This window comes from Hyla sarda, chromosome 8 (genome assembly GCF_029499605.1).
Source record: "Hyla sarda isolate aHylSar1 chromosome 8, aHylSar1.hap1, whole genome shotgun sequence".
Classification (NCBI taxonomy): domain Eukaryota; kingdom Metazoa; phylum Chordata; class Amphibia; order Anura; family Hylidae; genus Hyla; species Hyla sarda.
The window spans coordinates 179084385-179109297 of record NC_079196.1 but is presented as its reverse complement, the minus strand read 5'-3'; the positions used below and the strand labels follow the sequence as shown (position 1 = coordinate 179109297).

General features: G+C 48.3%; 2 protein-coding genes and 1 long non-coding RNA gene across 8 annotated transcripts in view; 1 reads left to right on the top strand and 2 right to left on the bottom strand.

Annotated features, from left to right (window-relative positions):
• The window catches only part of LOC130285506 (BOS complex subunit NOMO3-like), a 105941-nt gene extending 105282 nt beyond the window's left edge, over positions 1-659 (bottom strand). Inside the window, exon 1 of the mRNA XM_056536985.1 lies at positions 383-659. Coding sequence (XP_056392960.1) covers positions 383-514 — 132 coding nt within the window. The 5' untranslated portion in view covers positions 515-659. The remainder of the gene's footprint in view (positions 1-382) is intronic.
• LOC130285509 (uncharacterized) overlaps positions 583-24913 on the top strand; it is a 37449-nt gene continuing 13118 nt past the window's right edge. Inside the window, exon 1 of the long non-coding RNA XR_008847356.1 lies at positions 583-696. This is a non-coding gene — a long non-coding RNA (uncharacterized LOC130285509). The remainder of the gene's footprint in view (positions 697-24913) is intronic.
• Positions 5224-24913, bottom strand: part of LOC130285507 (uromodulin-like) — a 75200-nt gene continuing 55510 nt past the window's right edge. For 5 of the 6 annotated variants that reach the window (XM_056536988.1, XM_056536986.1, XM_056536989.1 and 2 more), the window contains 4 exons: positions 23105-23267; positions 10897-10978; positions 7194-7220; positions 5226-5641 (listed from right to left, as the gene is read on the bottom strand). In XM_056536988.1, the coding sequence (XP_056392963.1) occupies positions 5571-5641; positions 7194-7220; positions 10897-10978; positions 23105-23267 (343 nt within the window). In that variant the 3' untranslated portion in view covers positions 5226-5570. Of the gene's footprint in view, positions 5642-7193; positions 7221-9842; positions 9895-10896; positions 10979-23104; positions 23268-24913 lie in introns of all 6 variants that reach the window. The other variant, XR_008847355.1, reaches the window with a different exon arrangement.

Sequence of the window (24913 nt, the reverse complement as noted above, 5' to 3'; positions counted from 1 at the left end):
TTGTAGATTTGCAACAGCTGGAGGCACACTGGTTGAAAACCACTGATCTGTCTATAGAACTTGTTGGTCAGTCATGTGATGGCCACCATGTCTACCCAGCAGTGCAGGCTTATATATGGGGGATCCTGGGATAGGTCATCACTGCAGCCATAACTAATCACCCACCGATCAGGGAGAACACGTGTATGTCTAGGACCCAGGAGACAGCGGGGTCAGAGGTCAGCAGCACCAGGGTCAGAGGTCAGCAGTACCAAGGGCAGGGAATGAATGGAGGCTGCGGCCTGCCCCATCCAGCAGTGACAGCTCCACACCGGGGGCCCTCACCCCTCCACCCCCGAGCTGTGCCCCCCCCGCAGTGCCACCCCCTGGGCCCGTCACCCACCTCGATCAGCGAATAGTTGATGTCCACGTCCGATTTCACGAACCCCCCGCACCCCACCACGATGTCATCCGCTCCCAGCCCGCAGTGCAGGCACAAGGCGCCCAGCACCGTCCACAGCGCCCAGCCGTGCATGATCCCGTCCACAGCGCCCCCGTCGGTTGGTTCCCCTCTGCCGGGCCCGCTCAGCACGTTGCCGGCCTGCTACGAACCGTCTGCTTTTCGCTGACACAAGCGAGAGGTGTCAGCTGCGGGCCGACCGGACTCTTCCACGCATGCGCACAGCCATCCGGCTAAGGGAGACGGCTGTAGCATAGGTTTGTTACTATAGCCACGATTCCATAGAGAGTTGTGTTATGCTGCCATCTGTCGCTGTGGAGGAATTACTGCATGTGGTTATTTTGTTTATATTGTGGGGGATTTATCATAGTGTAAGTCAGTGGTTCTCAACCTTTTTTGGCGGAGTACCCCTTGACAGCCCATTCCCCAAAAATTGTACCCCATATTAGAGACATTTTGTAATGATTATAGTATAATTCATATGCTTTACTTTCCTCTATACAAGACCCCCTGTTCCTCTCCCTATCTCCCCAGTCCCACCATTTACAGGTGACGTCTTCTCTAACCGGAGTTGTTTGCTTTTCTTTTCTTCACTATCTGGCCTAGACCGCCATTAAGATTTCTCCCATACAAGACTTCTCCACAGAACCAGCCAAACAAACATTTTAGGCTCCTTTCTGCAGTACAATACCCACCTATTTACAAACTCCCCATGTTTATTGTCATACATAGTAATATAGTAATAGTACCCACTTTCCATCCCCATAAAGTTGTTAGGCCCCTTCTGTGCCCCCAAATATAGCTGTAGGTCCCCAAACTGCCCCCATATATAGCTGTAGGCCACCATACTGGCCCGCTTTGGTGCCTCACTGCTCCTCCGGTCTGGGGACTTATTGCTATGGCTCTGGTCTGAAGGGGCAGTGGGGCAACAAAGCTGATGGTAGTTACTGCCCACAGCAGCCCAGTGCCCGCGCTTCCCCTTTGCTATCCTCCTGCTCTGCTCCTCGGTGCAGTGACGTCAGCCTACCATTTCTTTCAAAGTGGTCCAGACCAGTGGCTGCCATTAGTGATTTGCCCCCTGGAGAAACTGCTAAGTACCCCTGGGGAACCACTGGTCTAAATCATGTTCTTTGGGGTACGTCACGTGCTCCCTCCCCCCCCCCCCCCCCCCCATTTATATTAAAGGGTTACACCTCTCCCCAGCATCCGGGACATTATGTTCCGAACAATGTGTGTGGGCTTCCGTGTTCACACCCGCCCCCTCGTGACGTCACACCCCATCATGTGATGTCACGTCCTGCCCCCTCAATGCAAGGATATGGGAGGGGGCGTGATGGCAGTCGCGCCCCCTCCCATAGACTTACATTGACGGGGCGTGACATAACGAGGGGGCGGGTGTAAACACGGAAGCACACAGCGTTCTGACCTCAATGTTCCGGACGCTAGGGAGCGGTGTAACCCTTTAAGGGGTGCATGTTCTACATAAAAAGCAAAGTAGGGTAGGGTTCACATTAGCGTTTTCCATTTCTGTTCCTCAGATCTGTAATTTGAGGATTATAAGAAACTGAAATAAATCTCAAATGAACGGATTCCATTGGATGATTTTTAAAGGAGTAGTCCAGCTTAGAAACATTTATCCCCTATCCGACCACTGGGACCCCCGCGATCTCTTGCCTGGCACCCTGCTTTCCCCATGCACGGAACTGTGTTGACCACGGCACAAATTGCTGGTCAACACGTTCCCTCAATGCATCTCTATGGGAAAGCCAGAGATACCTGAGTATAGCACTTTGGCTCTACCATAGAGGTGAATGAAGGGCGCGTGCTGACTCCAGCTCCATTCGGCAATCTGACACTTATCCCCTTATCCTTTAGATAGGGGATACATTTTTCTGAACTGCATAACACTTTTACAGGGGTTATTCAGGAATAGGAAAACAGAGCTAATTTATTTCAAAAGCTGCTCCCTGTCTGTCTCCAGGTTGGGTGTGGTTCTGCAGCTCAGTTCCCTTGAAGTGAATGGAGCCAAGTTGTAATACCACACACAACCCGCGGACAGATGTGGAGCTGTTTTTGAAAGAAATTAGCTCTAATTTTCTTTTCCTGGACAACCCCTTTAATCTCCGCTAGCATCCATTGCGCTTACTGGCCCTGATTTACTAAGAGTATCGGGGTTTTACTAGTGTAATATGTTGTTTCCGATTTGCAGGATTCCAGACTTGTGAGAACACGCTACTTTTTCTGACTGGTCACACCCTTTTTCATACCAGCCACACCCCTTTTTCATCTTTTTACAATGCACTGTTGGATTTCTGGCACACACTGTCGCACATCAGCGGGGATATGTCGCAGACACTGCGCCAAAATATCTGGAAATAGCCCGGCAAAAACAAGTCAGTTTTAGCTTAGTAAATGAGGGCCAATGTGCTTAATTTTAATGGAGCAAAAACACTAGGAGGCAAGTCACGGTCAAGTTTTCTGTCAATTGTGCCAGCACAGGCACAATAGGAGAATAGAATTTTTTTGCTTGAGTACCCCTTTAACTTTTGTTTTGTTTTGTTTTTTGCTGGGAAATGGAAAAAAATTGATTTTTGTCTTTTATGCATTTTAAATTTATGTTCACCATACATAATATGGTAAAAATAACTTGATTCTCATTCTATATGTTATGATTACAGTAAAAAAAACATTCCAGATGAGCAACAGGGGTGGGAATTTGGGTGGGTTTTGCCATTTAGTTGATATACTGTCAGGTAATTTTATTGTTAATTATTGTGTATGTACAAAATTATAAAGATAAATAAAAAAAAAATCATTACAGCAATACCAAATTTACAGTTTTTTTCTGGCGTTTTTCCTGATGTGTGGAAACAGCCAAATTTGTCCCCTGTGGCAGTTTTCTCACCGTCTTCGGGTACCACTCTGTGGGTCGGATGCTGAGCGTCTGGTCCACAGAGTGTAAGAAGGTGAGTAGTGATGTATAGCATCACTACTCACCTCCCCCGGCCGTATAGTATACAGGGGGGCATAGTGTACCTTAGTATACTATACAGGAGCTGGGAATCCTGTCACCAGACTGACAGGACTCCCTGCTCCTATAGCCCCTTTGGGCGGTATACAGAATATACAGCTATCTATAGATAGCTGTATATAGTTTATACAGAAGACTAGGTCAGCTTACCTCCCTCGCTCCCTGTCCCCGCCGATTCCGTGTATTTCCGCCCCTAGTGATGATGTCATTAGGGGACGGAGCTACAGACAGGAGCCAGGCTGGTAAGGGTGTGAGGCTATGTTTACATTGTACGTTTTGTATAATGGGAACTGACCTTTCTGGCTATTGTCCTCCAAGACAGGGAGACTCCAGCTATTACTAAACTACAACTCCCAGCATCTTCCCTGTGAAGAGCGCCAAAAATGTCCTAACCAATTTTTTGTGTTTCTTTTTTCTTCTCGCTTAAGATCCCTGTATGCAGAGGATTATGGCGGATTCATGGGACTACTGCAGATACACTGGAATTTTTTTCTTTTAATAAAATGACTAACGAGGGCTGTGGGGTAGTGTTTTTTAAAATAAAATAATTTTTCCAATGTGTCGTTTTTTTTTATTTTTATAGAATTTTCAGGCTTATTGACGGAATCCATTACTAAGCCGGGGCTTAGCATTAGCCCCAAAATCAGCAAGCGCTAACGCCAAATTATTCCCCAGTACCCACCGCCACAGGGGTGTCGAGAAGAGTCGGTACCAGCAGGCGCGGAGCGTCATAAATGGCACTCCTGGGTGCCTTTTACACAGAACTTACCGCCACAAAGGACAGCATATTTTACCCTGTAGAGCAGCCATTTCGGAGTCCCTCCTGCAGTATATCAGCAAGCGGCGTGAGTCATTTTCTGTGTGGCCATGTCCAATGCTGGCTCAACGGAGGGTGAACGTCCATCAGAGACAACCATGTCGCAGGAAAGTTGTGCACAGCCCCGGAGGCGTCGCTGCTTTCACCCAAAAAAGTTTTATGTATTTTGACGCCTTACATTTTCTGACATTGCTATGTGTGTTTTCCATGAAAAAAAAACCTAAAGGTGCAAAATTGCACCAAAGATCGATTGGCGCAAATGATGAATTACTGACCAAAACAAAAATCACACACAGGACTGTGGGAAGTTTAAAAAGCAACAGTGGAGAGAATGCGCCAAACTTTGGCGCAAAAAGACACTGTGCCAAAGAATTGCGTCAAAGTTACATAACATAAATCTGTTGATAAATATCCCCCATACAGTATAGGTGTTATATGAAAAGAGGTCCTATTTGTTAAAGGAGTACTCCACTGCCCCAGCGTACGTAACATTTTGTTTCTAATGCTTGGAGCGGACGACGGGAGTCGTGACATCACAGCCACGCCCCTCATGACATCACACCACGCCCCCTTAATGCAAGTCTATGGGAGGGGGTGTGGCGGCCACCATGCCCCCTCCCATAGACTTGCTTTGAGGTGGCGTGACGTGCATTGAGGGGGCGTTTCCGTGATGTCATGACCCCCGCCACCTGCACCCAGCGTTCTAAGCTGGCTGCTGCACAGTGATCTCGGGGTTCCCAGCGATCTCTGTGGATAGGGGATAAGAAGTCTAGGGGCAGAGTACCCCTTTAAAAACATGGAAGCACATGGAACTAGTGTCGACATATAGGATTGGTATACTTTATGTAAGCTTTTGCTGTCCAGGCATGCTGGGGTTTGTAGTTTTTCTACAGCTTGGAGACCACTGCTTTATGTATTTGTTTTGTAAGCCTAAGCCTTGTTTGCCCTAAAGAAACATATGGGAATGTTACAAAATGTATATACTGTATTTTGTATACAGATCCTGAAGTATTAGATGAAATTCATAAATATGTCACCAACATGAATGTTCCCAATATTTTATTTTGTAAACAGGAGTATGAAATAAAAACAGAAGGAATATAATAAAGCTGTTACATTTCAATACAAAGCTGAAAAAATACAGAAAATGTGACAACTAAGCATTTTATACAGCAAAGAGCATAATGCCGGTGTAGTGCCATATTTTCTGTTTTGCCATGGAATGTGTTACATGATGGGGGAGGGGACATGGAAGACGGTCATACACCTTATTGCATCACATTTCACCAGAAACTGGAGCAGTGTTTGAGAAACAGCAGAATAAGTATAAGTGTTGTCCAAGATGCATGCATCCCTGGAAAAAAAACAGATACATTTTAGACAATGGTTATACAGTTTATGAGTATATAAATTTAGATTAAAGGGGTATTCCGCCCCCGGACATCTTATCCCTTATCCAAAGGATAGGGGATAAGATGTCTGGTCGTAGGGGTCCCGCCGCTGGGGACCTGGCGATCTCCATGCTGCACCCGACGTTCGTTTAGAGCGTCGGGTGCAGCGCCGGAGGCTCGTGACATCACGGACATGCCCTGCTCCTGATGTCACAGCCACACCCCCACAATGCAAGTCTATGGGAGGGGGCGTGGCCATGACATCACGAGCAGGGAGTGACCGTGACGTCACAAGCCTCAGCCCCTCATCGACAGTCATCGAAGTTCGCTCTGTGCACCAGATGTCTGGGGTGCAGCAGCCGAGATCGCGGGGTTCCCCAGTGACGGGACCCCCGCGATCAGACATCTTATCCCCTATCCTTTAAGGCTAAGTATACATTTAAGGCTATGTTCCCACCCAGGATTTTATTTTACAAGCAAAATAGGATAAATAGTAGTTATACACCTCCCCTGAGACTGTGTTTACACATAGCGTTTTTTTGCTGTGTTTTTCCCAAAATCGGGCCAGAATGCTCCGCAACTGTTCAATTCACACAGTATTATGCCAGTATTATTCTAAAGAATCCACTTTGGTACGCTCTGATCTGTTAGTCTGGTTAGTCTGCCGTTGCTGACTCTTTTGGTGCTTTTCTACGTTTTGTGGATGTCTCCCATTCTACGGGGGGGGGGGGGGGGGTTGCTATTCCTTTTCTAATTTGGACATGCCTCCTAGACATGTGATGCTGATAAATAACTTTATCTTTATCCTTCTGGATTTTGTTCTGGTGCTATGCCTAGTGCCTTCTTGGTATTATATTCTGTTTATACACATTGTTGAAAATGTAATTAAAAAAAATATGTTTCCAAAAAAGAATACACTTTGAATAAGAAAATGCATTAAAGGGTTACTCCGCTCCCCAGCGTCCGCCAAATTCCACCTCACACCGGAACATTGAGCTCCTGGACACAGTGTGCGGGCTTCCGTGTTCACGCCCGCCCCCTTGTGACGTCACGCCCCGTCATGTGACGTTACGTCCAGCCCCCTCAATGCAAGTCTATGGGAGGGAGCGAGACGGCCGTCATGCCCCCTTCCCATAGACTTTCATTGATGGGGCAGGCCGTGACATCACGAGGGTGTGGGCCTGAACACGGAAGCCCGCACACTGTGTCCAGGAGCTCAATGTTCCGGTGTGAGGTGGAATTTTGCAGACGCTGGGGAGCAGAGTAACCCTTTAAGTAAACTTTCTTTAAATTGTCTGTGAATTTATTGTTATCTGTTATCAACCATTGTAGGTTGGGGAGAGGCAGACTCCAGTTCTGATCACCTCCAAAAACATTTACATACAACTATGTCAATGCTAAAAGACATTTTTTTTTTTTATAGGATGCACTTAAAGGGGTTACTCGGAATTAAAAAAAAACATCTAGTTAGTGCTCTTTTAAAAGAAAATAATGTGAAGTATAATAGGAACTCACCAGCAGCATCTGAGGTTTTCTCATCATCTGAAAATTAGAAGACGTATAAATAAAGAATTTCAATACTGTCATAGCATAAAATTTATTTTACATTTTGCACATGGTAATATGTAAAACTGCTAAAAAAAAAAAAAAAAACAACAACTAGGGCTCAAGCATACTGGAGTTTCCCTCATGCGTACTAGAGTTTCCCTTTAATCCATAAGTATACCAATTTTTTTTTCTGTTGGATTCTATATAAAAAAAAAATTGTGGCATGTTCGATGCTGTGTTACACCTTATAATATGATGCCCTATTGAGGCAACAAATATATAGAGATACAAAGTGAGGCTTTGTGCCACTCTATAGGCTCTATGCACATGACTCTGCCTTATTCCTGAAGACTCTGTCATCAGTTTTATGCTGCCCAAAAAGCGGGCAGCATAAAACTGGTGCAGGAAGCTCTATACCGGGACACTATGAATTACTCTGATACACTTGGTCATTTCAGAGTAATTATAGATTAAAAATGCTGCCTGGACCCGTCTAACTAGTCCTTGGGGGCATGTCCCAGGGGGCGCGTTCCATCCGCTAGGTGTAGAGCTGCTGCCAGGATCCACCCTCCATGACTACTTACCGTATATACTCGAGTATAAGCCGAGTTTTTCAGCACAATTTTTCGTGCTGAAAACACCCCCTCAGCTTATACTCGAGTGAACTCCCCCACCCGCAGTGGTCTTCAACCTGCGGACCTCCAGAGGTTTCAAAACTACAACTCCCAGCAAGCCCGGGCAGCTATCGGCTGTCCGGGCTTGCTGGGAGTTGTAGTTTTGAAACCTCCGGAGGTCCGCAGGTTGAAGACCACTGCGGCCTCCGACATCATCCAGCCCCCTCTCACCCCCCTTTAGTTCTGTACAGTACTCACCTCCGCTCGGCGCTGGTCCGGTGCTGCAGGACTGTCCGGAGAGGAGGTGGTCCGGTGGGATAGTGGTTCCGGGCTGCTATCTTCACCGGGGAGGCCTCTTCTAAGCGCTTCGGGCCCGGCCCCAGATTAGTCACGTTGCCTTGACAACGACGCAGAGGTACGTTCATTGCCAACGTACTTCTGCGTCATTGTCAAGGCAACGCCTCTATTCCGGGCCGGAAGCGCGGAGAAGAGGCGCCCCCGGTGAAGATAGCAGCCCGGAACCACTATCCCACCGGACCACCTCCTCACTGGACAGTCCTGCAGAACCGGACCAGCGCCGAGCGGAGGTGAGTACTCAGAACTAAAGGGGGGTGAGAGGGGGCTGGATGATGTTCAAGGCCGCAGTGGTCTTCAACCTGCGGACCTCCGGAGGTTTCAAAACTACAACTCCCAGCAAGCCCGGACAGCCGATGGCTGCCCGGGCTTGCTGGGAGTTGTAGCTTTGAAACCTCTGGAGGTCCGCAGGTTGAAGAACACTGAGGGCGGATAATGAGAAGAGGATGATGAAGGGGGGGGGGTGTGGGATGATGACAAGAGGATGATGAAGGGGGGGGTGGGATGATGAAGGGGGGTGGGGATGATGACAAGGGGATGATGAAGGGGGGGTGTGGGATGATGACAAGGGGATGATGAAGGGGGGTGGGGATGATGACAAGAGGATGATGAAGGGGGGGGTGGGATGATGAAGGGGGGTGGGGATGACGACAAGGGGATGATGAAGGGGGGTGTGTGGGATGATGACAAGAGGATGATGAAGGGGGGTGGGGATGATGACAAGAGGATGATGAAGGGGGGGGTGGGATGATGAAGGGGGGTTGGGATGATGACAAGGGGATGATGAAGGGGGGTGTGTGGGATGATTACAAGGGGATGATGAAGGGGGGTGTGTGGGATGATTACAAGGGGATGATGAAGGGGGGTGGGGATGATGACAAGGGGATGATGAAGGGGGGTGGGGATGATGACAAGGGGATGATGAAGGGGGGATGTGTGGGATGATGACAAGGGGATGATGACAGGTGATGATGATGAGGGTCTGGATGATGACAGGCGGTGATGATGATGAGGATGTTAATGACGGGTCTGGATGATGACAGGGGGGGATGATGTATTTCCCACCCTAGTCTTATACTCGAGTCAATAACTTTTCCTGGGATTTTGGGTTGAAATTAGGGGTCTCGGCTTATACTCGGGTCGGCTTATACTCGAGTATATACGGTACCTGGCATTAATAAACAATGATTATTTTGTTAATGCCCAGGCATATCAGAGTAATTCATAGTGTCCTGGTATGGCACTTCCTACACCAGTTTTATGTTGACCGCAGCTGTAGGACCTAAGCATCCCTTATGTTGCCATATTTTATGCTGCAGCAACCACAGAGAACAAAAAGTAGACAATTCTGTATTTTGTCCCTAAGATTGAATTTTATATAAAACAATGTAGACAGTTTATTCCAAAAGGGAATTTTTATTTTATTTTTTTTAATTATTTTTTATATGTATTTTTGTAGCCTCAAGGCAGTTATACACGTGACAGATCATTTTATTCTGTATGATCAATTCCATTTATTTTATTGTACACATTGGATATTAAAGGCAATTTAAAATAAAATTAATATTTAAAATGACACTTTCATCCTTGTTGTATTGTTTAGGAATATGTATTTTAAAGTGACTGATATTGGACCCCTGAGTCTTACCTTGTCCATATGCTTTATTATACCTCACTAAGTGAAAGTGCTCTTCATTGTTCTGTGGGAGGTGGGAGAAGGGGGTTTTGGAAGGGACAGAAGGAAGTGAAAAAACAAGTAACAAAACAAGAAAAAAAATCTATTTTTAAAGGTGTTAAGTTATGTTTTTCTTTTTTTAACATAAAATAAACAAATTAGTAAATAAACATAAAATAGATAAATCTGAAAAAGTGTCATATTTATCTGTATTAAGTAAATAATATATATGGGAATATTATGGGTCCAGTAAATGGTTGGACAGTCTGGTTAGCATATTGAGTTCATTAATATGTGGGTTAATACATTAGTGGATAACTACTTATATCTACATATTAGTAAATGCATTTATGATTATTTATTTCCAAGATCTAGAAAGACTGCATCACCGATATATTTGGTTGTGAACAATTCCGGGAATCTTAGTTTATCAGAGGTATAAAGAACGTGGTTCATGCATGTAAAATGGCAGATCATCATTATAATAACCTACATTAGTTATATAGTCAGTTTTGTCTGTTTCGTGTTGTGCTCTAAAAAAAATGTTATGCAAATATATAAATTATATTAAAATAAATGTTGTAATTGGTATGATTAGTATCGCTTATAGTTAGTTATAGTTTTGATAATTTAGCTACATTTAAAGCTTTAGTTTGTAATAAATTTTTTGTTTCTTTACAAGACTAAGTTCACACGGCTGTTTTGCTCTAACCCATTCAGGGTCTGTTTGTCTCTTTTTTTTTGGGCACCAAACGGGACCCTGAACAGGTCAGAGAGCACAACTGATGCCATCAGGTCCTGAGGGATCTCATTGATATGAGTGAGGTCCATGGGGATCCAGTATTTTACAGGACTGTAGCGGAGAAGAAAATAGGAAATGCAGTATTCTTTTATCCACTCAACTTCCATCCTTCCATCGGACTGACCAGCCGAGCTCCCACCAGAGCACAACAGCCATGTGAACGAGCCCTTAAAGAGAATCTGTCAGCTCATATTTATGATATGACCTGGTTATCTCAATACTGACCTGACAGGACGATGGGACCATATTCCAAAACAAATTGGTTATGATCAGTCAGAGGGAAATCTGAGCGGACACCAGTGCATGACTGCAAAAAAATCAAATAAGTAAATACATTTTTACAAAATAAAAAATATAATTCCTGTAAAACATTATAGTGAATTCTGTTTTGCTTTAGTTACGTTATTCCCATACTCTATTACCCTATGGCCACAGTGGCAAAAATGATGTGGATTTCCCACAGTGGAAAAATTGTAGGGAAGCCTAAACCAAATTGTGCAGGTTTTGGTACAGATTTGCCAGGAGCAGGGATTCCTAATAATCCCTGGACTCACTGTTCCTGTACTGTAGACGGAATACATTGGAAAATCCACTGGAAAACATTTTTTTTTAAATCAACTGGTGCCAGAAAGTTAAACTTCTACTAAAAAATCTTAATCCTTCCAGTACTTATCAGCTACTGTTATGATCCACAGGAAGTTCTTTTCTTTTTGAATTTCCTTTCTGCCTGACCACAGTGCTCTCTGCTGACACCTTTGTCCATTTTAGGAACTGTTCAGAGTAGGAGAAAATCCCCATAGAAAACCTATCCTGCTCTGGACAGTTCCTAAAATGGACAGAGGTGTTAGCTGAAAGGAAATCCAAAAAGAAAAGAACTTCCTGTGGATCATAACAGCATCTGATAAGTACTGGAAGGATTAGGATTTTTTAGTAGAAGTAATTTACAAATATGTTTAACTTTCTGTCATCAGTTGATTTAAAATAATAATAATAATAATAATGTTTTCCAGTGGAGTATCCCTTTAAAATTAGGTTTCCACTGCAGTTTTTAAGCCAAAGCCAGAAGTGTAGGAATGAGAACTATAAAGGACAGATTTGTACTTCTCCCTCCTACTGGATCCACTTCTGGCTTTGACTCCAAAATTGCAGTGACAGTCCCCCCCCCAAAAAAAAAAAAAAAAAGCCAGAAAAACCCTGTGTGGAAACCTAGACTTATGGTTTATGAGGTTAACAATGAAAATTGGTAAAATGTACATCTAGGAAGATTTACATAGCAATCAATCAAAGGGCAGGTTTAATTTTTCATGAGCAGAATATAAAATAAAAGCTGGGCTGTAATTGGTTAATGTTACGCCGAGCGCTCCGGGTCCCCGCTCCTCCCCGGAGCGCTCGCTTCACTCTCCCCGCGGCAGCGCTCCGGTCACGTCCTCTGACCCGGGGCGCTGCGATTCCGCTGCCAGCCGGGATGCGATTCGCGATGCGGGTTGCGCCCGCTCGCGATGCGCACCCCGGCTCCCCTACCTGACTCGCTCTCCGTCTGTTCTGTCCCGGCGCGCGCGGCCCCGCTCCCTAGGGCGCGCGCGCGCCGGGTCTCTGCGCTTTAAAGGGCCACTGCGCCGCTGATTGGCGCAGTGGTTCCAATCAGTGTGTTCACCTGTGCACTTCCCTATATCACCTCACTTCCCCTGCACTCCCTTGCCGGATCTTGTTGCCTTAGTGCCAGTGAAAGCGTTCCTTGTGTGTTCCTTGCCTGTGTTTCCAGACCTTCTGCCGTTGCCCCTGACTACGATCCTTGCTGCCTGCCCCGACCTTCTGCTACGTCCGACCTTGCTTTTGCCTACTCCCTTGTACCGCGCCAATCTTCAGCAGCCAGAGAGGTGAGCCGTTGCTAGTGGATACGACCTGGTCACTACCGCCGCAGCAAGACCATCCCGCTTTGCGGCGGGCTCTGGTGAAAACCAGTAGTGGCTTAGAACCGGTCCACTAGCACGGTCCACGCCAATCCCTCTCTGGCACAGAGGATCCACTACCTGCCAGCCGGCATCGTGACAGTAGATCCGGCCATGGATCCCGCTGAAGTTCCTCTGCCAGTTGTCGCTGACCTCACCACGGTGGTCGCCCAGCAGTCACAACAGATAGCGCAACAAGGCCAACAGCTGTCTCAACTGACCGTTATGCTACAACAGTTACTACCACAGCTTCAGCAGTCATCTCCTCCGCCAGCTCCTGCACCTCCTCCGCAGCGAGTGGCCGCTCCTGGGATACGCTTATCCTTGCCGGATAAATTTGATGGGGACTCTAAGTTTTGCCGTGGCTTTCTTTCCCAATGTTCCCTGCATCTGGAGATGATGTCGGACCTGTTTCCCACTGAAAGGTCTAAGGTGGCTTTCGTAGTCAGCCTTCTGTCCGGAAAAGCCCTGTCATGGGCCACACCGCTCTGGGACCGCAATGACCCCGTCACTGCCTCGGTACACTCCTTCTTCTCGGAAATCCGAAGTGTCTTTGAGGAACCTGCCCGAGCCTCTTCTGCTGAGACTGCCCTGTTGAACCTGGTCCAGGGTAATTCTTCCGTTGGCGAGTATGCCGTACAATTCCGTACTCTTGCTTCAGAATTGTCCTGGAATAATGAGGCCCTCTGCGCGACCTTCAAAAAAGGCCTATCCAGCAACATTAAAGATGTTCTGGCCGCACGAGAAATTCCTGCTAATCTACATGAACTTATTCACCTAGCCACTCGCATTGACATGCGTTTTTCCGAAAGGCGTCAGGAACTCCGCCAAGATATGGACTCTGTTCGCACGAGGCGTTTCTTCTCCTCGGCTCCTCTCTCCTCTGGTCCCCTGCAATCTGTTCCTGTGCCTCCCGCCGTGGAGGCTATGCAGGTCGACCGGTCTCGCCTGACACCTCAAGAGAGGACACGACGCCGTATGGAGAACCTCTGCCTGTACTGTGCTAGTACCGAACACTTCCTGAGAGATTGTCCTATCCGTCCTCCCCGCCTGGAAAGACGTACGCTGACTCCGCACAAAGGTGAGACAGTCCTTGATGTCTACTCTGCTTCTCCACGTCTTACTGTGCCTGTGCGGATGTCTGCCTCTGCCTTCTCCTTCTCTACAGTGGCCTTCTTGGACTCTGGATCTGCAGGAAATTTTATTTTGGCCTCTCTCGTCAACAGGTTCAACATCCCGGTGACCAGTCTCGCCAGACCCCTCTACATCAATTGTATAAATAATGAAAGATTGGACTGTACCATACGTTTCCGCACGGAGCCCCTTCTTATGAGCATCGGATCTCATCATGAGAGGATTGAACTTTTGGTCCTCCCCAATTGCACCTCGGAAATTCTCCTTGGACTTCCCTGGCTTCAACTTCATTCCCCTACCCTGGATTGGTCCACTGGGGAGATCAAGAGTTGGGGGTCCTCTTGTTCCAAGAACTGTCTAAAACCGGTTCCCAGTAACCCTTGCCGTAACTCTGTGGTTCCTCCAGTAACCGGTCTCCCTAAGGCCTATATGGACTTCGCGGATGTTTTCTGCAAAAAACAAGCTGAGACTCTACCTCCTCACAGGCCTTATGATTGCCCTATCGACCTCCTCCCGGGCACTACTCCACCCCGGGGCAGAATTTATCCTCTCTCTGCCCCAGAGACTCTTGCCATGTCCGAATACGTCCAGGAGAATCTAAAGAAGGGCTTTATCCGTAAATCCTCCTCTCCTGCCGGAGCCGGATTTTTCTTTGTGTCCAAAAAAGATGGCTCCCTACGTCCTTGCATTGACTACCGCGGTCTTAATAAAATCACGGTTAAGAACCGCTACCCCTTACCCCTCATCTCTGAACTCTTTGATCGCCTCCAAGGTGCCCACATCTTCACTAAATTGGACTTAAGAGGCGCCTATAACCTCATCCGCATCAGAGAGGGGGACGAGTGGAAAACGGCATTTAACACCAGAGATGGACACTTTGAGTATCTGGTCATGCCCTTTGGACTGTGCAACGCCCCTGCCGTCTTCCAAGACTTTGTCAATGAAATTTTTCGTGATCTGTTATACTCCTGTGTTGTTGTATATCTGGACGATATCCTAATTTTTTCTGCCAATCTAGAAGAACACCGCCAGCATGTCCGTATGGTTCTTCAGAGACTTCGTGACAACCAACTCTATGCCAAAATTGAGAAATGTCTGTTTGAATGCCAATCTCTTCCTTTTCTAGGATATTTGGTCTCTGGCCAGGGACTACAGATGGATCCAGACAAACTCTCTGCCGTCTTAGATTGGCCACGCCCCTCCGGACTCCGTGCTATCCAACGCTTTTTGGGGTTCGCCAATTATTACAGGCAATTTATTCCACATTTTTCTACCATTGTGGCTCCTATCGTGGCTTTAACCAAAAAAAATGCTGATCCCAAGTCCTGGCCTCCTCAAGCAGAAGACGCCTTTAAACGACTCAAGTCTGCCTTTTCTTCGGCTCCCGTCCTCTCCAGACCTGACCCTTCCAAACCCTTCCTATTGGAGGTTGATGCCTCCTCAGTGGGAGCTGGAGCTGTTCTTCTACAAAAAAATTCTTCCGGGCATGCTGTCACTTGTGGTTTTTTCTCTAGGACCTTCTCTCCAGCGGAGAGGAACTACTCCATCGGGGATCGAGAGCTTCTAGCCATTAAATTAGCACTTGAGGAATGGAGGCATCTGCTGGAGGGATCAAGTTCTCCTGTTATTATCTACACCGACCACAAGAACCTCTCCTACCTCCAGTCTGCCCAACGGCTGAATCCTCGCCAGGCCCGGTGGTCTCTGTTCTTTGCCCGATTTAATTTTGAGATTCACTTTCGTCCTGCCGATAAGAACATTAGGGCCGATGCTCTCTCTCGTTCCTCGGATGCCTCAGAAGTTGAACTCTCTCCGCAACACATCATTCCACCTGACTGCCTGATCTCCACTTCTCCTGCCTCCATCAGGCAGACTCCTCCAGGAAAGACCTTTGTTTCTCCTCGCCAACGCCTCGGAATCCTCAAATGGGGTCACTCCTCCCATCTCGCAGGTCATGCGGGTATCAAGAAATCTGTGCAACTCATCTCCCGCTTCTATTGGTGGCCGACTCTGGAGACGGATGTTGTGGACTTTGTGCGAGCCTGCACTATCTGTGCCCGGGATAAGACTCCTCGCCAGAAGCCCGCTGGTTTTCTTCATCCTCTGCCTGTCCCCGAACAGCCTTGGTCTCTGATTGGTATGGATTTTATTACTGATTTACCCCCTTCCCGTGGCAACACTGTTATTTGGGTGGTCGTTGATCGATTCTCCAAAATGGCACATTTCATCCCTCTTCCTGGTCTTCCTTCTGCGCCTCAGTTGGCTAAACAATTTTTTGTACACATTTTTCGTCTTCACGGGTTGCCTACGCAGATTGTCTCGGATAGAGGCGTCCAATTCGTGTCTAAATTCTGGAGGGCTCTCTGTAAACAACTCAAGATTAAATTAAATTTTTCTTCTGCATATCATCCCCAGTCCAATGGACAAGTAGAAAGGATTAACCAGATCTTGGGTGATTATTTGCGACATTTTGTTTCCTCCCGCCAGGATGACTGGGCAGATCTCCTCCCATGGGCCGAATTCTCGTATAACTTCAGGGTCTCTGAGTCTTCCTCCAAATCCCCATTTTTCGTGGTGTACGGCCGTCACCCTCTTCCCCCCCTCCCTACTCCCTTGCCCTCTGGTCTGCCCGCTGTGGATGAAATTTCTCGTGACCTTTCCATCATATGGAGAGAGACCCAAAATTCTCTCTTACAGGCTTCATCACGCATGAAGAAGTTCGCGGATAAGAAAAGAAGAGCTCCCCCCGTTTTTTCCCCTGGAGACAAGGTATGGCTCTCCGCTAAATATGTCCGCTTCCGTGTCCCTAGCTACAAGTTGGGACCACGCTATCTTGGTCCTTTCAAAATTTTGTGTCAAATTAATCCTGTCTCTTATAAACTTCTTCTTCCTCCCTCTCTTCGTATCCCTAATGCCTTTCACGTCTCTCTTCTCAAACCACTCATCCTCAACCGTTTTTCTCCCAAATCTGTTCCTCCCACTCCTGTTTCCGGCTCCTCGGACATCTTCTCGGTCAAAGAAATTTTAGCTGCCAAAAAGGTCAGAGGGAAAAATTTTTTTTTAGTGGACTGGGAGGGTTGTGGTCCTGAAGAGAGATCCTGGGAACCTGAGGACAACATCCTAGACAAAAGTCTGCTCCTCAGGTTCTCAGGCTCTAAGAAGAGGGGGAGACCCAAGGGGGGGGGTACTGTTACGCCGAGCGCTCCGGGTCCCCGCTCCTCCCCGGAGCGCTCGCTTCACTCTCCCCGCGGCAGCGCTCCGGTCACGTCCTCTGACCCGGGGCGCTGCGATTCCGCTGCCAGCCGGGATGCGATTCGCGATGCGGGTTGCGCCCGCTCGCGATGCGCACCCCGGCTCCCCTACCTGACTCGCTCTCCGTCTGTTCTGTCCCGGCGCGCGCGGCCCCGCTCCCTAGGGCGCGCGCGCGCCGGGTCTCTGCGATTTAAAGGGCCACTGCGCCGCTGATTGGCGCAGTGGTTCCAATCAGTGTGTTCACCTGTGCACTTCCCTATATCACCTCACTTCCCCTGCACTCCCTTGCCGGATCTTGTTGCCTTAGTGCCAGTGAAAGCGTTCCTTGTGTGTTCCTTGCCTGTGTTTCCAGACCTTCTGCCGTTGCCCCTGACTACGATCCTTGCTGCCTGCCCCGACCTTCTGCTACGTCCGACCTTGCTTTTGCCTACTCCCTTGTACCGCGCCAATCTTCAGCAGCCAGAGAGGTGAGCCGTTGCTAGTGGATACGACCTGGTCACTACCGCCGCAGCAAGACCATCCCGCTTTGCGGCGGGCTCTGGTGAAAACCAGTAGTGGCTTAGAACCGGTCCACTAGCACGGTCCACGCCAATCCCTCTCTGGCACAGAGGATCCACTACCTGCCAGCCGGCATCGTGACAGTTAATATGGTAAAAAAAAGGGAGCCTTTCTTTATGACAGCTTCATAAGGCTAAGTTTCTACTTGTAAAAATCATACGATAGAGGAGAAAAACGGAGCAACACACCTGGATGTTATGCCGAGCGCTCCGGGTCCCCGCTCCTCCCCGGAGCGCTCACAGCATTCTCCTGTTCGCAGCGCCCCGGTCATACCCGCTGACCGGGTGCGCTGCGATAATGTCCCTAGCCGGCATGCGATTCGCGATGCGGGACGTGCCCGCTCGCGGTGCGCATCCCGACCCGCTTACCAGACTCGCTCCCCGTCTGTGCTGTCCCGGCGCGCGCGGCCCCGCTCCCTAGGGCGCGCGCGCGCCGGGTCTCTGCGATTTAAAGGGCCGGTGCGCCACTGATTGGCGCATGGTTTTTAATTAGTGTGTTCACCTGTGCACTTCCCTATATTACCTCACTTCCCCTGCACTCCCTTGCCGGATCTTGTTGCCATTGTGCCAGTGAAAGTGTTCCTTGTGTATCCCTAGCCAGTGTTCCAGACCTCTTGCCGTTGCCCCTGACTACGATCCTTGCTGCCTGCCCTGACCTTCTGCTACGTCCGACCTTGCTCCGACCTTGCTCTTGTCTAATCCCTTGTACCGCGCCTATCTCAGCAGGTTGAGCCGTTGCAGGTGGATACGACCTGGTTGCTGCCGCCGCTGCAAGACCATCCCGCTTTGCGGCGGGCTCTGGTGAAAACCAGTAGCAACTTAGAACCGGTCCACCGACACGGTCCACGCCAATCCCTCTCTGACACAGAGGATCCACCTCCAGCCTGCCGAATCCTGACAGTAGATCCGGCCATGGATCCCGCTGAGGTCCCGCTGCCAGTTGTCGCTGACCTTACCATGGTGGTCACCCAGCAGTCGCAACAGATAGCGCAACAAGGCCACCAGCTGTCTCAACTGACTGTGATGCTACAGCAGCTTCTACCACAGCTTCAGCAACCATCTCCTCCACCAGCTCCTGCACCTCCTCCGCAGAGAGTGGCCGCATCCAGCCTCCGTTTATCATTGCCGGACAAGTTTGATGGGGACTCTAAACTTTGCCGTGGTTTTCTCTCGCAATGTTCCCTGCATTTGGAGATGATGTCAGACCAATTTCCAACTGAAAGGTCAAAGGTAGCTTTCGTGGTCAGTCTTCTGTCTGGGAAAGCCCTGTCATGGGCCACACCGCTCTGGGACCGCAATGATTCTGTCACTGCCTCTGTACACTCTTTCTTCGCGGAGATTCAAAGTGTCTTCGAGGAACCAGCCCGAGCCTCTTCTGCCGAGACTGCCCTGCTGAACCTGGTCCAGGGTAATTCTTCAGTAGGCGAGTACGCCATCCAATTCCGTACTCTCGCCTCCAAATTGTCCTGGAATAACGAGGCCCTCTGCGCGACCTTCAAAAAAGGCCTATCCAGTAACATCAAAGATGTGCTGGCCGCACGAGAAATCTCTGCTAACCTGCATGAATTTATTCATCTGGCCACCCGCATTGACATGCGTTTTTCCGAAAGACGTCAGGAGCTCCGCCAGGATATGGACTTTGTTCGCACGAGGCGGTTTCTCTCCCCGGCTCCTCTCTTCTCTGGTCCGCTGCAATCTGTTCCTGTGCCTTCCGCCGTGGAGGCTATGCAAGTAGACCGGTCTCGCCTGACACCTCAAGAGAGGACATGCCGCCGCAATGAGAACCTATGCCTGTACTGTGCCAGTACCGAACACTTCTTGAAGGATTGTCCTATCCGACCTCCACGTCAGGAAAGACGCACTCCGATTCCGCACAAAGATGAGACAGCTAGGTGTGAACTCTGCTTCTCCACGTCTTACTGTGCCTGTGCGGATTTCTTCTTCTAACGTCTCCTTCTCAGCTGTGGCCTTCTTGGATTCCGGATCTGCAGGAAATTTTATTTTGGCCTCTTTCGTTAACAGGTTCAACATCCCAGTGACCAGTCTCGCCAGACCCCTCTACATCGCCTCTGTTAATGGTGAAAGATTGGACTGTACTGTGCGTTACCGCACAGAGCCCCTCTTAATGTGCATTGGACCCCATCACGAAAAGATTGAATTTCTGGTCCTCTCTAACTGCACCACTGAAATTCTTCTTGGACTACCTTGGTTGCAACGCCATTCCCCTACCCTTGACTGGACCACTGGGGAAATCAAGAACTGGGGTACTTCTTGCCACAAAAAATGCCTTATGTCTGCTCCCAGTCCTGTCAGTCAAAACCCTATGGCTCCTCCGATACCAGGTCTCCCCAAGGCCTATCTGGACTATGCTGATGTTTTTTGCAAAAAACAAGCAGAGACTTTGCCTCCTCACAGGCCTTATGACTGTCCTATTGATCTCCTCCCTGGTACTACTCCACCCCGGGGCAGAATCTATCCTCTGTCTGCTCCGGAAACACAAGCCATGACGGAGTACATCCAAGAAAATTTAAAAAGGGGATTTATCCGCAAGTCTTCCTCCCCTGCCGGAGCAGGGTTCTTCTTTGTCCCCAAAAAAGACGGTTCCTTACGACCATGCATTGATTACCGCGGTCTTAATAAAATCAGTATAAAAAACAGCTATCCCCTGCCTCTTATCTCGGAACACTTTGACCGCCTACGTGGCGCCAACATCTTTACCAAATTGGATTTAAGAGGTGCATATAATCTCATCCGCATCAGGGAAGGGGACGAGTGGAAGACCACGTTTAACACCAGAGATGGACACTTTGAATATCTGGTTATGCCCTTTGGGCTTTGCAACGCCCCTGCCGTCTTCCAGGACTTTGTAAATTAAATTTTTCGTGATTTATTACATACCTGTGTTGTGGTCTACCTGGGCGATATTTTGATTTTTTCTTCTAACCTAGAAGAACACCGCCGGCATGTCCGCATGGTTCTTCATAGACTCCGGGACAATCAGTTATATGCCAAAATGGAGAAATGTCTCTTTGAATGGCAAATCAACCCTGTCTCCTACAAACTCCTTCTTCCTCCTTCTCTCCGTATTCCCAATGCTTTTCGTGTCTCTCTCCTTAAACCACTTATCCTTAACCGCTTCTCTCCTAAGGTTGTTGCTCCTACTCCTGTCTCCGGGTCCTCAGACATCTTCTCGGTTAAAGAAATTCTTGAATCCAATACGGTCAGAGGTAAAAAAAAAAATTCTTGTAGATTGGGAGAATTGCGGCCCGGAGGAGAGGTCATGGGAACCCGAAGATAACATCCTTGACAAGGACCTTATCTACAAATTTTCAGGTTCTAAAAAGAGGGGGAGACCCAAGGGGGGGGGTACTGTTACGCCGAGCGCTCCGGGTCCCCGCTCCTCCCCGGAGCGCTCACAGCGTTCTCCTGTTCGCAGTGCCCCGGTCAGACCCGGGTGCGCTGCGATAATGTCCCTAGCGGGGGTGCGATTCGCGATGCGGGACGCGCCCGCTCGCGGTGCGCATCCCGACCCGCTTACCAGACTCGCTCCCCGTCTGTGCTGTCCCGGTGCGTGGCCCCGCTTCCTAGGGCGCGCGCGCGCCGGTTCTTTGCGATTTAAAGGGCCGGTGCGCCACTGATTGGCGCATGGTTTTTAATTAGTGTGTTCACCTGTGCACTTTCCTATATTACCTCACTTCCCCTGCACTTCCTTGCCGGATCTTGTTGCCATTGTGCCAGTGAAAGCGTTCCTTGTGTATCCCTAGCCAGTGTTCCAGACCTCTTGCCGTTGTCCCTGACTACGATCCTTGCTGCCTGCCCTGACCTTCTGCTACGTTCGACCTTGCTCTTGTCTAATCCCTTGTACCGCACCTATCTCAGCAGTCAGAGAGGTTGAGCCGTTGCCGGTGGATACGACCTGGTTGCTACCGCCGCTGCAAGACCATCCCGCTTTGCGGCGGGCTCTGGTGAAAACCAGTAGCAACTTAGAACCGGTCCACCGACACGGTCCACGCCAATCCCTCTCTGACACAGAGGATCCACCTCCAGCCTGCCAAATCCTGACACTGGATAACTTGCTGGTAAAGATTTATTCTTGTTTCATAACCGGCAGGTTACAACATCCCGACACCCCTACACCAAGCAGAGCTGGAGCGGCAGGAGCTACACACCTGGATGACTGCGCTGTTTCACGGTACAAATGCGTTTCCTCAGGTCCCTGGTGACCAGGGACCTGAGGAAACGCCTTTGTAGCTTGAAACAACGCGGTCATCCAGGTATAGTGCAGAGATGCGAACGCTGTACAGAGCCGCTCCGCATCTCTGCAGTAGATAGGACGATCGCATTGGGTGTCAGGAGCGATACCCGCTGTGATCTGTCCTTATTTGCAGGTACTACTACTCCCAACATGGAGCACACTCTGTTCCATGCAGGGAGCTGTAGTACCTGCATTAATAGACAGATCGCAGCAAGTGTAACTTCTGACACCTGTTGCGATATGTCTATTAATGCAGGTACTACAGCTCCCAGCATGGAGCAGAGTGTGCTCCATGTTTGGAGTAGTAGTACCTGCAGTTAAGGAAAGACCACAGTGGATGTCACTCCTGACACTCAATGTGATCCTCCTGTATAATGTATAGATGCGGAGGCCACTCTTCTATGGTCTCCTGACGTATATAAACACCTATTAACATTTCCTGCAGAGAGCTGTGATTGGCTGGAACCATCTGGCCAAGCACAGCTCTCTGCAGGAAATACGAATAGGTGTATATATACGTCAGTGCAGGGGACCAGAAGAGCAGCCGGCCGCATCTATAAATTATACAGAAGGATCGCAACGGACCCGGGTGATCTGTCAATTAGTACAGGTACTACTACTCCCATAATGGAACAGTGTGTTCCATGCTGGGAGTAGTAGTACTACATAAACAATGTAAGAAAAAAAAGTGAAAAACACACACACACTACATTTTTATCATTGTTGGCTACATTTTTAGTGCCCTGCCTGCCCACATAAAATTATCCCTTTTAAAAATGTTTAAAAATGTTGTTATAAAAAAGAAAAATTCTGTTTGATACAATTTTTTCCTTCACTACTGTATCTTTTTTATTTTATTTTTTTAATGGTACCCTACAAAATTTTATTAAAAAAAGGTATCTATCGCTTTTTTGGAATACAAAAAAGAATAAAAACCCACATGTCGTTTTTCTTGGCGTTTTTTCACTCCCATAGACTTCTATGAGAGAAAAACGCCACGATTTCAGGGAAAAAAGGCCATTGGCTCAACATGCTGAAACTTTGCAAAACTGCAAAGGAGCTAAAAAAAAATAGCGAAAAAACGCCAAAAGGATTAAAAAAAGCCAAATTGAAAAACGCCAAGTGGAAAAAGAATTTTGCGATTTCTCATTAATTTACAGCCAACATCTGGCCGCAGCGGCAGAGTTGTCATTTTTCTTGGCGTTTCTCCCCCGAAAAAAAACAAGTAGAAACTTAGCCTAAATCTCCCCCAATATCATGTTAATAGGTTTAAAAAGGGCACTCACAGGTTTGCATCTGCCTCTTGTGGTATCACAAATACTTGTTTCACAGTGCAGATATACTGAGTCATAATCTCCAACAAACTTGAACATCTGAACAGAGAACAGTCCTCGTGTGGAGACTCCATTTTGTCTGACGCTGACAGTTCCATCCCTCCTGTTCGGACATCTGTAGAAAAAGATAGTGATCAGATGAGCTGAAAGCAATCCATGACTGACAATACTAACATATTACAATTATTTCCTAATATCTACAGACCTAGGGAAATATGCACCATGTCAGCCACACCATCCCCATACCATGTCAGATACACCATCCCCATACCATGTCAGCCACACCATCCCCATACCCTGTCAGCCACACCATCCCCTTACCATGACCACACAATCCTAATACCATGTCAGCCACACCATCCACATACCACGTCATCCACACATCCCCATACCATGTCAGCCACACCATCCTTATATAATGTCAGCCGCATCATCCCCATACCATATGAGCCACACCATCCACATACCATATCAGCCACACCATCCCCATACCATATCAGCCACACCATCCCCATACCATGTCAGCCACACCATCCCCATACCATATCAGCCACACCATCCCCATACCATGTCAGCCACACCATCCCCAAACCATGTCAGTCACACCATCATATAATGTCAGCCACATCATCCTCATACCATCTCAGCTATACCATCCTTAGATAATGTCAGCCTCATCATCCATATACCATGTCAGCCACACCATCCCCATACTATGTCAGCCATACCATCCTCATATAATTTCAGCCACACCATCCTCATACCATCTCAGCAATACCATCCCCATACCATGTCAGCCACACCATCCCCATACCATGTCAGCCATACCATCCTCATATAATGTCAGCCGCATCATCCCCATACCATATGAGCCACACCATCCACATACAATTTCAGCCACACCATCCCCATATAATGTTAGCCACACCATCCATATACAATGTCAGCCAAACCATCCCCATACCATGTCAGCCACACCATCACCATACCATGTCAGCCATACCATCCTCATATAATGTCAGCCGCATCATCCCCATACCATATGAGCCACATCATCCAGCCACACCATCCTCATACCATGTCAACTATACTATCCCCATACCATGTTAGCCACACCATCCCCATACCATGCCAGCTACACTATCCCCATACCATGTCAACCACACAATCCCCATACTATGTCAGCTACACCATCCCCATACCATGTCAGCCACACCATCCCCATACCATGTCAGCCATACCATCCTCATATAATGTCAGCCGCATCATCCCCATACCATGTCAGCCACACCATCCCCATACCATATCAGCCACACCATCCTCATACCATGTCAGCCACACCATCCCCATGCCATGTCAGCCACACCATCCACATACAATGTCAGCCACACCCTCCCCATACCGTGTCAACCACACCATCCTCATACCATGTCAACCACACCATCCCCATACCATGCCAGCTACACCATCCCCATACCATGTCAACCACACAATCCCCATACTATGTCAGCTACACCATCCCCATACCATGTCAGCCACACCATCCCCATACCATGTCAGCCATACCATCCTCATACCATGTCAGCCGCATCATCCCAATACCATGTCAGCCACACCCTCCGTATACCGTGTCAACCACACCATCCTCATACCATGTCAGCCACACCATCCCCATACCATGTCAGCCACACCAGCCCCATACCATGTCAGCCACACCATCCCCATACCATGTCAGCCACACCATCCCCATGTCATGTCAGC